This window comes from Camelus ferus, chromosome 9, assembly GCF_009834535.1.
Source record: "Camelus ferus isolate YT-003-E chromosome 9, BCGSAC_Cfer_1.0, whole genome shotgun sequence".
NCBI lineage: Eukaryota > Metazoa > Chordata > Mammalia > Artiodactyla > Camelidae > Camelus > Camelus ferus.
In genome coordinates, this window is record NC_045704.1 from 60264474 (window position 1) to 60280005 (window position 15532).

The 15532-nt window shown below is 43.1% G+C and overlaps 1 protein-coding gene across 2 annotated transcripts in view; it reads left to right on the forward strand.

Annotated features, from left to right (window-relative positions):
* CD58 (CD58 molecule) overlaps positions 1–15532 on the forward strand; it is a 35588-nt gene that overhangs the window by 5796 nt on the left and 14260 nt on the right. For both annotated transcript variants that reach the window (XM_032486962.1, XM_032486961.1), the window contains exon 2: positions 11472–11768. In XM_032486962.1, coding sequence (XP_032342853.1) covers positions 11472–11768 — 297 coding nt within the window. The remainder of the gene's footprint in view (positions 1–11471; positions 11769–15532) is intronic.

Below are 15532 nucleotides of genomic sequence, written 5' to 3' on the forward strand. Positions count from 1 at the left end.
TCATATCAGTTTATAGAGATCATCCCATTCTTTTTTTTTTTTTTTTTTTTTAATAGCTACATAGTTCTCTGTGGGGGTGGAGGTGAGATATTTCATTCAGCCACTCTCTGGTAGTTAGTATTTTATAAAGTGTGGTCAGGGGAGATTCTTTTTAAAACGGTAGCTGCTGAGTGGAGACTTAAAAGGAAGTGATGGAACAGGCCAGGTGACTGTGCCGGGGAGCAGCATTCCAGGTAGAGAGGAAGAACAGCAGCAAAAACCCTGAGGTAGGCTTCAAGCACTTACGGAAGGAACTTCAGAGGGACCCCTGTGCCGGAGGGTAACAGGAAATGAAGTTGTAAAAGCAGCCAGGGCCAGAGCCTAGAGATAAACTTCTGTGGGCCCTTTTAAAGACTGTGACTTTTTTATTCGCAGTGTAAGAGGAAGTCGTAGAAAGTTTTGAACAGGAGTAAAAAGATGACTGGAGTGTTGTAATGAATTATTCTGGCTGCTGGGTGGAGAAGTCTTTGCTGATGAAGAAGAGGAAGCAGGGAGACCAGTTAGGAGGTTGCGGTGTGGGCACAGTGACTTGGTTGGGGGTGGGTAAGAAGAGACGGGGCGGGGGCAGGTGAGGAAGGGGAGGTATCAGGGAGTGTTCTGAAGGCAGAGCTGGCAGCATTTGGCACTGGACTGCATCAGTGGGATGACAGGTGCACAGGACTAGGCAGTGCTGGGCAATCAGTGGGCTCAAACCTAAGACCTATTGTATACTAGTCAGCTCTTACGAGCAAAGCCTGCCTTACTCCACTGCTGCTGACCTTCCATGGCCCCTGCATCTTGCCAGCTGCCTCTGCAACTGGATTTTAGTTCCTTGTATGCAGGAACAAAGTCATATACTACTTCATAAAAAGTTTCTTTCATTGATGTAATATTTTTTAACAATACAGATGGTTACATCTGGATGTTAGCTGATACTTTGTCAAGCATGTCTCCGTTTTAAGTGATTATGTTATCTCATGTTATTATGTGAGACTTGCTCATACGCTTTGCTTGAGTCAAGATTCAGAGTCTCTGTGTTTTCCTTTGGGAAAGATAATCCAAGTCAGAATAGTGCTGTGTATTCCTACCAAAAAACTAGATCCAGCTTTATAATGGGGTGTCAATAATAGTTCCTTTAAATTAAGCACATGCTCTGTGCTTAGAGTTTTAGGTTTTTGTTTTCCTTTAATTGTCACACTAGTTTTATTCGGTAGGGACTATTAAAGAGGAGAACAAATCTTAGGTCAGTTAAGTGCCTTGTCCAAGGTGATACAGCAGATAAGTAGCAGAGCACACTAGCAGCCAGGTCCATCTGACTCAAAGTCCATACATTCCCAACCTGAGACTAGGTAAGCAACTTTTTGAAGAGCTCTTACGTATAAGACAGTTGATCTCTTATATATAACATGTATATATCGTCCCATGTAATTTTGCTAAAACATCTTATAAATTATATAAGATAGCACAATTACCAATTACATAAGATTGCATTCAGTATCATAATACACAATTGAGGGGTGTGGGGACCTTTGGGCCATAGAATTCAGAATGAGGGTTTATTTATATATCCGTTTATTAACATTTTGCTGTAATTATCATCTCTTTATACACCCACACTTCACTCCTAAATACTTTGGCATAATCCCAATAGCATCATATTTGCAAAAGACAACACTAATCTCATAAATATCACCTAACTTCTACCCTTATTCAGATCCTCCCAATTGTCACAAGAATGTCTTTTTTAAAATACCAGGATCTAATCAAGTTTCACATTTTTGTATTTGTTGCCATTTTTTTGGTTAATTTTGACAGATATCTCTTAGGAATTTTGGAAAAGACAATTACTTTTAAAAAACGAGGTCTAAGAATTTGTTTTATTGCCCTCTTTATCATGCTAATATTTTTAATTGAATTGTATACTTTATTATTATTATCTGGTTTTTCCCTTTTTAATTGACTTACAATATTATATTAGTTTCAGATGTACAACATAGTAATTCAGTATTTTTATACATTATAAAATGATCACAGTATGTCTAGTTATCACCTGTCACTGTGGAAAGTTATTACAATATTATTGACTATATTCTTATGCTGCGTGTTACATCTCCATGACTTATTTATTTTATAACTCAAAGTTTGTACTTCTTAATCCCCCTCACCTATTTCACTCACACCCCCTACCCACCTTCCCTCTGGCAACAACCAGGTTATTCGCCATCTATGAGTATTTCTGTTTTGCTGTGTTTGTTTATTTGTTTTATTTTTTTAGATTTTTTATTTGTTGTTTTATTTGTTATTTTATCTAAAAAATCTTTTTTTTAGATTTCTTATTTTTTAGAAATTTTAGATTCCACATATAAGTGAAATTATATAGTATTTGTCTTTCTCTGTCTCACTAATTTCATCTGCATACCTCTAAATCTATTCATGTTATCATAAAAAGCAATGTTTTGTTTTTTATGGCTAAGTAATATTCCATTGTATGTAAATACCACATCTTCTTTATTCATCCATCTAACGAAGGACACATAGATTGCTTCCATCTCTTGGCTATTGTGAATGATGCTGTAATGAATATTGGTATGCATATATTTTTTCCAGTGTGTTTTTGTTTCCTTCGAGTTAATACCCAGAAATGAAATTGATAGACTATGACAAGTTCTATTAGTTTTTTGAGGAGTTTCCATGCTGTTTTCCATAGTGGCTGCACCAATTTACAATCTCACCAACAGTGCAGGAGGGTTCCCTTTCCCTCACATCCTTGCCAACACTTATTATTTGTTGTCTTTTTAATGATAGTCATTCTGACCAGTGTGAGGTGGTTTCTCATTGTGGTTTTGATTTGCATTTTCCTGATGATTAATGATGCTGAGCATCTTTTCATGTGTCTGTTGGCCGTCTGTCATCTGTATGACTTCTTTGAAAAAATGTCTATTCAGGTCTCCTGCCTGTTTTCTAACCAGGTTGTTTGTTTGTTTAGCTATTGAGTTGTATGAGTTCTTCGTATATTTTGGGTATTAACTTCTTATCGGATATATCTCAACTATGAACTGAATAACTAGAAAAGAATAGGGATTATAAAAAAATTTAGTGAAATGATCAATAGCGAACTGAAATACCTTTAATCAGACTTTGGAGAGTAGTTTAAAAAAGACCTACAGTCTTAAATAGCTCTAGAAAGAACCTTGTTCCCCAAGGCATGCTGTTGTAGGTCTCAGATATATCCTAAGACGAGAACAGTCAAAGGCAAATGTGACTTTTGAGCATGAGGTGATGTGGGTGTCTTGAAAGAAAAGGCTAGAATATGCTGTTAAATAGAAATCTGATATGAAACCCCAGGTGAAATTAATTTTAACAATATATTTTATGTAACCTTACATACCTATGGTATTTTCATTTCAGCGTGTAGTTGATATAAAAAATATTAGTTAAAGATCTTACATTTTCTTTTTCATACTTTAAAGTCTGGTGTGTATCTTATACTCATTAATACAACTCAATTTGGACTAACCACATTGCGTGTGCTCACAAGCCACGTGTGGCTAGTGGCTACTGAATTGGACTGCACGGATTGAGGGGGAACATCTCAGGAAAGAAGGAGTGCAAGGATAAGGAATAAAAAGGAGAGTATTTCAGCATGACAGGAGACAGGAAAGCTCAAAGGAAGCTGATTTAAAGAACTAACATCTTAATCCTGGGTGAGCTCATCCAGGAGGCAAGGACTAGCTTGACAGCGGAGAGTATATGTGAGGCCAGTTCTGGGGAGTTTCTGGGACTGGGGGACCAGGGGATGTATTGTCTGTTGGGAGTCAGGTGGCTGCAGTTTCAGTCTGAAATAGATGGAGACAGGGAAGCAGTGGTGATGCAGCTGAGACCAGTAGATTTCTGCTTTTAGCAGTCACGGAAACAGAAATCACTGACTTGGACTGGATAAGGGTGGAATTGGCGAGGAAAGACCGAGGCGTGTCACACTGTAGCTGACAGTGCAGGCCCTGTGAGCTGGCCACCTAGGTCTGCATGTCAGCTCTGCCCTGGACAGCTGAGTGGCCACGGTCAGCTTCTGAACCTCTGAGGCGCAGTTTCCTCAGCTGTAACCTCGTAGTTCTCATTCTTTGGAACGCTCTTCCCCATATGCTCAAGCTCTCTCCCTCACTTTTTCTGGGCCCTGCTCACATGCCAACTGTGACCACCTCCCATCTGACAGCAACTTCCCTCCTCAGTATTACTCATCCTCCCCCATACTCGGCTTCATTTTTCACAATAGCACTCAACACCACCTAACATAAAAGATGCTTACTTTTCTATTTAATGTGTTCCTCCCCTGGCCCCCATAACATGAACTCCAAAAGGGCAGGATTTTGTCTGATTTGCTTAGTGCTGTACCCTAACTGCTTAGTACAGTGCCTGGGACATAGGAGGGACTCAATAAATATTCTGTGTGTGAATAAATGAATAATAAGACCTACCTCATAGAGCTGAGTTGAGAATTAAGTGAGCCTACCCATCCATCTTTCTGTCTGCCCATCCATCCGTCTGTCCATCAAGCCATCCATCCATCTCTTAGAACAATTGTCTGGCACGTAGTGAGCCTTTAGTAAATGTACTGCTGCTGTTATGTGGTTAAATATTATTGTTGTTAAATATTATTGTTGAGGCTGACCTGGCCTACGTCTTATTTGGATTGGATTTATTAAGAGCTAGGTTATAGAAATAAGCTGCACTAAACTTCCTCAAGTAAAAGCACTGTGCTCTTCCTTTGATTATCTACGTGCCTGATGAGAATATTTCCTACACCAAAATGGGGGCATGGGGGCTAATGATGAATAGCATGTTTGTGAGCTCAGTAGGACAGGTTACCCAACATCAGCACTTGCCTAGGCATTCAAGGAGAGTGGCTGCTGTCTGTACTGTGAGCGTGTGTGCTTGTCTCCGGAGACCGTTTCTCAGGCTGCCGCCACTCCAGTACTCCAAGTGGGTGTCAACTGAAAGTGTTCTGTGATGCTGAATTGAGAGGAGCAAGGTCAAGGTCACAAGCCTCTGTCTGCAGGAGAAACCCATCTGCTCACTTGGGTACAAAAGTGCCCAGGGCCGTCCTGTCTCCCTTTTGAATGAACCTTTAACTGGTCATCATTATAGTGTCATACATTCAGGGGGAAAAACCAAGATTTATATGTTCAGGTACTGAAACTTTCAGGGGATTTTTTTTCTTTTCATCAGATGAATTTTTACCTTAACTGCTAAAATCTGCAGCCATGTGGAACCTTAAAGATATTTTAGAGAGAGAAAGAAGTATTTTAAAACTACATTGTTCATTTCTAAAGAAGAAGGAAAAAAACAAAAAACAAAAAAACCTCCCGAAATACCTTTCCTCCAAGTCCCAGAAGAGTGGTTAGCGCGTCTCTAAGACATGGCATCCGTGAAAAAAAAAATCACATTTCCTCAAACCTCAGACAGGCTGTTAATGTTGATTACGGGGGCACAACCTGAGTGGTTACAGGCTTATCTGGCACAGTGCCCTGAAGCCCACAGCACCTAGTAGGTGAAACCTAGTTCAACCTGAAGGGAAAGCAGGAGACAAAGGGGAACATCTCAAAAGGAGCTGCCGAGGGAGAGAAGCGGGGAGCGAGGCAGGGAGCGGGAAGCCAGCAGAGCCTCCAGTCTCGCTCTGGGTCTGGAGGCGGGCAGTGGGGAGGAAAGAGCTCTGTTCTGAGTGCATATGAGGGCTCCCGGGTTATTTCTTCCTCAGCTCCATGTACACATCTCCACCTCTCCTTGCCAACTCATGGTTCCGCAGCCAGGTTCCAGGATCCACTGGAGGTCTTACAAAGCTCAGGCTTTGGGGCGACTCTCAAATTTCATGATTCAGGAAGCCCTGGCTTTTGGACTACGTTTAAGTTGTGTTTAAATCTGTTTAGTTAAATCACTTGACAAATGTTTACCGCACGTCCTTCATGGGCTGGGTTGCAGGGATACAGCGAAGACCGAGAACTGCCCTGTCTGTCCTCCTGGGGCTGGCCTGGCTGTGGGATGCCCCTCCGCTCAGGTTGGAGCTAGTGAGCTAGTTGCCAACGTTTCAGAATCAGTTTTCACATAAAATTTGAATATCCAGCATTTTGGGGGAAATTAGAAGATCTGGCAATTTCCACCTGTCCACATGGGTAAGAGCTGAGGGGCCTCTCTCCAGATGAGCCAGGCTCCCTGGCGTTCCAGTCCACTGCTCCAGTTGGTGTCACGCCTGGCCCATCTATGGCCCCTCTGTTGGCTGAATTGCTGGTTTCTATTTCAGGGCTTAATTTGTCAGTTCTCTCAGGCTTCTCAGCGGCTCCTGTGATTTTGTGTCCTTACGACTTCTTTATTTTCCCCTATGTTCTCCCTGACCATCCCCACCCTTAGCTTTTCTTCCTCCCTGCACTGGAGTCTCTCTTGTCCCCTTTCCCCCCTTACTTCCCCGCATCTCACAGGTTACTTGCCATCACACATGAGAAGGACAAACTCTTAGACTTTCCTTTCAACTTAGTTTCTCTTGGTCTTTTGATTATGAAACCCTGTCTCATTTCCCTTTGTAACATCTAAAGTTGTTAAAAATCCCAGTCCAGACTGGGATTTCAAAATGTAGAATAGATAAACAAGATTATACTGTATAGCGCAGGGAGATATATACAAGATCTTGTGGTAGCTCACAGCGAAAAAAAAATGTGACAATGAATATATGTATGTTCATGTATAACTGAAGAATTGTGCTCTACACCGGAATTTGACACAACATTGTAAAATGACTATTACTCAATTAAAAAAAAATGTAAAAAAAAAAGTTGTTAAAAAAAAAAAGGCAAAAAAAACCCCACCATCACCAAGCTTGGGTTTGAATTTGGGTTCTCATGTAATATTTTGGAGATTTGGGCTCATCGCTCTCTTGCTCAATCAAGCCTTCTTAATTTTCTCATGTACATGAGGAAGGGTGTGGTGCGGCGCGTGGTCCTCTGAGGACCTGACATTCCGTGATTTGGGGACCACTGAGCTTGATGCCTTCCCTGTAGGTTTCAGACTTTCCAGCTAGAACAGTTTGACTTTCTCATTCCCAACATCTGCTATTCCGATACATTGTAGAAATGGCATCCTGCGATATCCTGTATCGTGTCCCTGTCTTTAACAGCCGTATACCACATAGCAAGCCAAAAAGAAACAATGGTTAAGAGTCAGACTGTCTGGGTTCAAATCCAGTTTCACTACTTAATTAAAAAAAATCACTTAACCTTTGTGTGCCTCAGTTTCCTCATCTGCAAAATAGGGTTAAAATTAACTCCTGTCTAATTGCTTTACTGTACACCTGAAACAATATTGTAAATCAACTTCAATAAAAGATAACAACAGCAACAACAATAATAAAAACCACCTGCCTGGTACAGTTTTTAAGAAGATTCGCTGAATACATGTTTGTAGAGCTCTTCTAACAGTTCCTAGCAGATAGTAAGTGCTACATAATGTTTGATTAAATAAACCGAAAATAGCAGTCAATCTAAATTCTAGGGCCCAAGTGAAAATGTGCAGAGGAATTTGTGGCTGGGAGCAAGGGGTGGGGGGGGGCCCCATTTCATTAATCCGATAGTTACGGTGACCATATTTTCTAAATCAAAAAACAGGTCACTTTGTCTGCAAAATATTTGAGTTCCACTTTAGGCTTCAAGCCATACAAAAAACTATCAAAACTGGGTGTCATGGTGGGGAGGGCAGAGTTCCGTGGTAGAGCGCATGCTTAGCATGCATGAGGTCCTGGGTTCAATCCCCAGTACTGCCGTTAAATAAACAAATAAATAAATAAACCTAGTTACCTCAAAAAAAAAAAAAAAAAGCAAAAACAAAACAAAATTAAAAAAAACCTGGGTGTCATGACAATGTTTTATAAGGACGCTGCAAGAGTATTTGGAACTGGAAATGAGCACTCTACATGCAGGCACCCTCATATCTTTAAAAAGATCATTCAGTATCCTTTAAAGCACATAAACCTCCAGTAGTTAAAAAATTCTGTCTGGCAATAGAATATCTATTTAGGTAGTGACTGATACATCCCCACCCCGCCATCTCTCTCTGCTTTTAAACAGCGAACAGTCACTCCTTGGCGAATTCTCACACAACCAGGGTGCCCTAGAGTGAATACCTTGATGGTGCACTCACTGCATTTGATTTCAGTGCATTGAAAGAAAAACAGGGAAAACTCTGTTGAAAGCCTGCTCCATGTCAGCCATTGTGTAATGATTCTCAGTTTTATTCAAGCCTCGAAACAATCTTTGGGGTAGGCATTACGATTTCCATTTTACAGCTGAGGAAACCGAGTGTGGTGGGCGCTTTTGAGTGTCCCCCTGGGCCTGACTGGCTTGAAAGTCTGGGCCCTCTCCCTTCTGCTCTCTGGCATGGTAAGTGAACGTCCCTGTGGTCCCTTTTTTGACCACTCACCACTATCAGCAAAGCAACCAGCTCACTGCCGACTCGTTTCCTTGGCTGCTGTTTGCTCATTCATTCATTCATTCATTCAGGGTGTGTGACCTTGAGAAAAAAACTGTTTCCTTTCTCCAGTTCTTCTTTTTCATTGGAAACGATCATATCAGCAAATTATTTTATAGTCAGTCTTTGAAGTGCAACAGAAAAAACTTTACTAGAGGAAGGAAATGATAAACCTAGCCTCTACCCATGTAATGATTCCCAGATCTGTATCTTCTGTGAGCCCCAGCCCTGTGTACCCAGTAGACGACTGGACAGCTCCACTTGGATGTCTTAGAGCCTGCTTACCCTTAGCATCCATCAGCCAGCTGACAGCTGGGCAGTAGGGAGAGGAGAGATGACCATGCAGATTGAGGAAGCAGCACCTCCAGGAAGGCAGGCCCTGAATCAAGAAGGCACTTGATGTGTTTGAGGAAATAAAACAGTTCCAAATAGCTAGAATGAAAAGAGCAGTCGGGGAACGGATGGGGAAATGAGGCTGGCGAGTCCAGGCAGGGGCCAGATCACAGTGTATGTGAGTGAGGGCCTGGGCAGAGTCAGGTCTGTCCTGGTCCCTCAGTTGCCATAAACTTGCTGAATGACACTGAGCAACCGATAAGTCTCCTGGGTCCTGTTTCCTCATCTGTGAAATGGGGCTAGCAACACTACTGCACAGGGATGTGGAGAGGATTAAAAAGGGACCCAAGAGTACGTGAACACATGACTGGCAGGGGGTGAACATTCAGTAACATTTTCTTTCATTTTTCTTGGTGCCCTGTCACTTCACCTGTGGAATGGGGGTACTTTGACTCATTCTTGGAGTTTCTTCCAGCTCAAAATTACTATGATTTTTTTCTGAACTGGTCTCTCCTTTTTCCACCCATGCTTCTATCCATTGTGAGCACCATTCCTGATGCTTCTTTCCTGTTCCTAATCCCAGGAAACATCACCTTTCTTGGGAAAGATGGGAGCCATCTTTCTGCAGCCAGAGTGTGGCGGTTCAGCCCAGACTTCTTCTTTCTCCACCTCCCTCCCAACTCTCATCTGTTCATTCATTTATTCATCTACAAGACATTTCAAGGCTCCACTGTTGTGTGTGGATAGACTCTCACCCCTCAGGTCCTATCCCTTTTCATCCCTTTCAGGGGCTCTGGTTAAGTGGGAGAAAAAGTACATGATGAGCAAAACGACAGAAAGATGCCCGTGCGTTGAGGGCAGTCTTCCTTAACTGAGGAAGATGGGCTCTAAAAATCCTCGCAAATAGACAAATCGGGTGCACTTGCTTCTTATTTGAAATTACTGGACACAGTTGCCTACAATTGCTCTATTTCATGGTTTTGATTTTTCCTGTGCTCTTTCAATTACCCTGATCGCTACTAGACAAAAGCTTCAATCAAGTTTTAATTTGTCTGTAATGCCTTCCTCTTAACGGCTCCTCGTCTGTCTTAACAAGAGAGTCAAGTCTGGAGCGCAGTGTATTCAAGTCCATTTTGGGGTATCAAGAATATCCCAATAGAGTAGTGAGAGTAAATGTTTACCAACCGGATTGGTGTGGAGGAGGCGGGAGGCTCTGATTGGAGGCATTCGTCAGTTTCTTTGCTGTAAATACTCCCACTGTGGTAGATGGCAAGCTCTCAACCAGACTTCACTGAATGGAGCCTGGCAGAGATGCTAACAGCTGGTTCCAACACACTACTGCACCCAGTCCTTGAGTCCTGAGTCTTCATCACACCCGATTTCCTTCCGAGTCATTCTGATTTCAATTAATGGCACCTCTCAGTCAGCCGAGAAAGAGGCCTGACAGTCACCATTTATGCCTCTCATCCAATCACTAAATCCTGTTGACTTTTTTCTCTGATGTTTCTTATGTCTGTTCACCTGTCTGGCCTCACCGCCAACACCCTGGTCTGGTGTCCCAGTCTGCTACTCGCTCATTGCTACTGCACTGACCTCTGTTCTGGTTTCTCTGCCTCCACACTTGCTCCGTCAGCAAGTGTCCACCCTGCAGACAAAGTCAACCTCTTGCAGCTGAAATGATGTCACGCCAGTCTTCTGTTAAGAACCTTTCTGTGGCTTTCCCTTGCCTTTCGGATGAATTCCAAACCCTAATCACATCTTACTTGACTCCGTCCAGCCCCTCACTCACATACACTGTGATCGGGCCCCTGTCTGATTCGCCAGCCTCACTCCCCCACCCTTCCCCCCTTGCTCTCTTCCTTCCAGCCATTTGGAACTAACTGTTTTTATTTCCTCAAACACACCAAGCGCTTTCTTGATTCAGGGCCTGCCTTCTTGGAGGTGCTGCTTCTCTATCCGCATGGTCATCTCTCCTCCCCGCCTTACCCAGCCGTCAGCTCGCTGACTCCTCTTATCTCTCAGTGGCTTGTTGTCCTGTGTTGGTTCCAGTGTGATTTCCTAGGGAAGGCTGTTGACTGGGGGGCTCTCCTTGCCTTCTCAATGTCTTCTCCTTGAGTCCTGGAGCAGTACCTGTCTTGTTTGCTGCCATATTCCCAGTGTTGCCCATAGTACCAAGCACATAGTTGGTGCACTATAAATGTTGAATCTATTTCCTGGATTTTTGTGGGTCCCAATTCCCTATTAAAAAGTAAACTTGGGCGCATTGGGTATAGCTGAGTGCTTAGCATACACGAGTTCCAGGGTTCAATCCCCGGTACCTCCATTAAAAAAAAAATAATAATGAATAAGTAAACCTAATTGCCTCAAAACAAACAAACAAAACAAAACCCTCTCCCCCCTAAAAAATATTAAAAAGAATAAACATACAGGGTCAAGCATGTTCTACTTCCTGTATTTTTTGTCAGCAGTTTATGAGCTAGTACACAAAGTAGCTGGTGAATAATTTTTACCACTAAATGTAATCTTTTCCCCCCAAAGGGGCATCTTGGAAGATAGTTTTCTATTTTCTAGAAAATCATGTTATTTTTCCTAACCAATTTCTTTTTCCCTCCTAGATTTCACTGGCTGTAGCTCTCAACCAATATTTGGAGCGCTGAACGGGAATGTAACTTTACGTGCATCACCCTCTAAACCCACTATGGATATCGTATGGAAAAAAGGAAAGGATAAAGTTGTAGAACTGGATGATCAGTTTGGTGTCAAAGCCTTCCCACCTTTTGAAGGCAGAGTTCATTTAGACAACGTGTCGGGTAGCCTCAGCATCTTCAACTTAAAAGTATCAGATGAAGATGAGTATGAAATTGAGTCGCCAAGTATTAAAAATAACAGCAAGTACACCCTCAAAGTGATTGGTGAGTATTCCATAAATTGGCTTGTTCAGACGGCAAGTTTCCAACTCTTTTAAAAGACTAGCACAAATCAGTGGTTTATGAGAGTTAAAAGAATGAGTAATCACCTGTTGTTGGGGTTTTCCTCTCTTCCTGGTACCCAGGAGCCACTTTCAATTCCCTTGTCCTCCTCTGGGTGAGGAGAGGATGTGAATGATGTAGGGAGAACAGCATAAGTTGGGCACAGCGGCTGGTAGCAGCACCATTTGTCTTGCTGGGAATATTCTAGAAAGGGATGCAGTGGCAGCCATGAGCTCAGAACTCTTTGAACTCCATTGCTGGTTGGTGCTGTCTCAGTTAGAGTGCCTGCTTGCACCTGAAGCCCACACAAGAAGTGTTTTTTTTTTTTTTTCCTCCTGCATCACTTTAAAGTGAAACTAGAGAAAGGATACAGGTTCCTCCGTGCTTCTCACTGGTGCGTCTGGCTTAGTCTCCTTCCGTCACCTCTAAACCTCTTTCCTTGTTGCAGTGATCCAGAGGCTGATGGCTACACCCCAGGGCTTCTTTATTTTTATTGAAAAACAATTGGCATCCATCACTGTGTAAGTTTAAGGCATACAGCATGGTGGTTTGATTTACATGTATTGTGAAATGATTATCACAATAGGTTCAGCTAACATCCATCTTCTCACAGAGATAACAATAAAAAAAAAAGGAGAAAGAAGAAAAGAAAAGAAGGAAAAAGAAGTTTTTCCCTATGATGAGAACTCTTAACAACTTACCAATATGAGAAACAGCTGTGTTAGCTGCGGTCCTCACACTGTACATGATAACCCTAGTGTTTATCTGTCTTAAACTGGAAGTTTATAGCTTTTTGACCACTTTCCTCCAAGTCCCCCTTCCCCCACCTTCTGCCTCTGGTAGTCACGAGTCTGATCTCTTATTTCTGTGAGTTTCGCTTTTTTCTTTTTAGATTCCATCTGTGAGATCATACAGTATTTATCATTCTCAGTCTGACTTATTTCAGTAATAATGTTGTTCACTGAGCCTCTTTCTCGACCACTCAGCAGCTTTTGACACGCTAATTACTCCTTCCCCTTTGAAACACTGCCTTCACCTGGCATTCAGGACGCCACCCTATGCTGGTTTCCTTTTAACTCACTAACCGTCTCTTCTCGGTTTCCTTTGCTGTTTCCTGCATCCTCTTAACATTCCTCCAACCTCTGCACACTGGAGACGCTTCCCTTCTCTGTCTGCATTCACACCCAAGTGGGTGGGCTCATCACATGTCAGGGCTTTAAATATCATCTCAATGCTGATAATGCACAGATCTAGAGCTCTAACCCAGACCTTCACTGAGCTCCTTCTGTGCTTTTCTGTCTACTCTGTCTCCATTCAGATAGCTAACCGGCCTCTCAAATACCACATGTCCCAAAATGAGCTCATGATCTTTCCCTTACAACCTGTGCCTTCCAAAGTCTTCCCCCTCTTGGTTAATGGCGGCTCCATCCTTGCAGTTGCTCAGGCTAGGACCTTGATTTCGTCCTTGACACCTCTCTTTCTCTTGAACATCATATTCCCTCCACCAGGAAATTGTGTTAGTTCTCCCTTCAAAATATAACCAGAATGTGACCACCTCTCATCACTTCCTCTAGTGCTGATCCAGGACTGCTTCATTCCCCTTTGGAGGATTGCAGTAGCTTCCAAGTTGGTCTCCCAGCTCCTACCTTTGTCCCTACACTTTAATTTTAAACACAGAAGCCAGAGTGATCTTCTTAAAACAGAAATCAGATCATGTCACTCATTTGCTTAGAACTTTCTAGTGGCACCATCCCACTCTACATTAAAGCTAAAATCTTCACAGTGGCCTACAAGGCTGTATGAGATCTGGTCCCTGTGACGTGGCATCCCCGCCCCCTGCCTCCTTGCTGTTCTCAAATGTCCTGGTAATGCTCTTGCCTCATAGCTGCCTTCTCTGTGCTGCCACCCAGCATTCACAACTCAACCTGTACCCATCTCTCACTTCTACTGGGTCATAGTTTCACTTACTTTATCCTAGAAGTGGATGTAGTTCTAGGCTGACTTCCTCTACGTGAAAGGGTGTTTTAGGAAGATTCAGCTGGTGGCGAAGTGCATAAGATGGTTTCAGGAGGTGGAGCAGGACAGAGTCCAATATAGCAGTTCAAATCTGAGCTTTCCATGTCCTGTTTGAGCCACTGTATCTGATACTGGAGCAGAGTCGTGCCTTGGAAGGTTAATCAGGTGGTAGGTATTTACAGTGGATTCGAGAGAGGAGGTGCCAGGTTAGAAGCTACTGTAATCATCCAGGTAGACAGGGGTGTTGGTAGCAAATGTTTGGAAAGGAAAGAATCAGAAGATAACTTCCAAGAAAGAGTCAGTAAGATACAGATTTTGGTTATAAAAATATATAAAATGACTCAAGAGTCCACATTTGAATGTCAAAGTCATTAGTCATACTTCTTCCTCTTCTTCTTCTTCTTTTTTTTTTTAAGAAATGAGTAAGTCACACTTCCTTGAGGGTATGTTAAGACTTAAGTAATGAGACTGATAATCTTCCGGAGACACCAGACCCTTTCAGAAAGGATATTTTAGACAAGGGGCTTTCCTGGCACCTCCTAAGCTTGGGGCATCTACGTCCTTCTGTATAAGTGAACATCTGGCTTTCCTCCTTCCCTGAAAGTCCCCTGAAAATTTCCACCATCAACGTTTAATTGCCCCATCCTCTTGCCGCTTTTATTGTGTGGAGGATGGTAATGTTTATGGGAGTGGAACTAACTGCCCTGCCCTCACATGGCCGGGGCTGGCATGTGACTTTGGATTAAAGTTTATGGAAATATGCAAATGTCATCAGATATGTATGAGAAATCCTCATTTCTTACAGAGCAGTGAGCTGACTTCATTAATTATAAATTGACTGACTTGTCTCAGGGATGAAGTGGGCACATTTCTTGCCAGCTGCTGAAGGCAGACATGCACCTAATACTCATTAGCTATGGCTGTGTTCAGTCCCGTGGGCAGCGAGAGAATATGAAGATTGCAGACGGAAAGATCTGAGGTGCAGAAGCTCTGAGCCAGATGCCACAGAAAGGTTTGCCTGCTTTTCGGTGAGCAGGATAGGTACTTCCAGGGTTGCTTCCTGACGACAGTGCTGTAGCAAAACCATTGGAAAGAGCTTCTGTACAGTTCTTGGGGCTCTAACAACATGGAAGATAATTCTAGTACATCCACATGTTCCCCTTCCCAGGGTGTCCACATTCCACTTGACCTTTACAATGACCTCATAAAGTCCTGCACTCCCTTTGACAGAGGAAAGAGAGGCAGATTTATCAATGGGTTTCTCCATCCAGGCCTGGGCTGGGTGAGTTCTTAAAAGTCAAACAGCTCCTACTAAGAGCTGAGGTTTGAAATCGCCCAGCAAGCCAGGGCACGAGCTCACGCCTCCCAGCCTCTGGTCAGTGACTCTTCCTGTGGTATCGGACACCCTTTGGGGAGCCTCGCCCTGCTAGCCCTGGGCTCCATTACAGCGAGCATTGTGGAGCACTTACGCTGTGCCAGGAGCTGCCTGCGAGTTCGTGCATGAATTATTATCTGTGTCAACTCATTTCATCTGCATCAGTCACATAGGTAGATCCTGTTTGTCTCCTTATCGCACAGGAGAGTTAGGCCGGGCGCAGGGGGCTTCGATACTTTGCCCAGGGTCAAGTGGCTCTTGGCAGAGCTGGAGTATGCACCCAGGCAGTCAGGCTCCTGAGTCCCTGCCCTTGGCC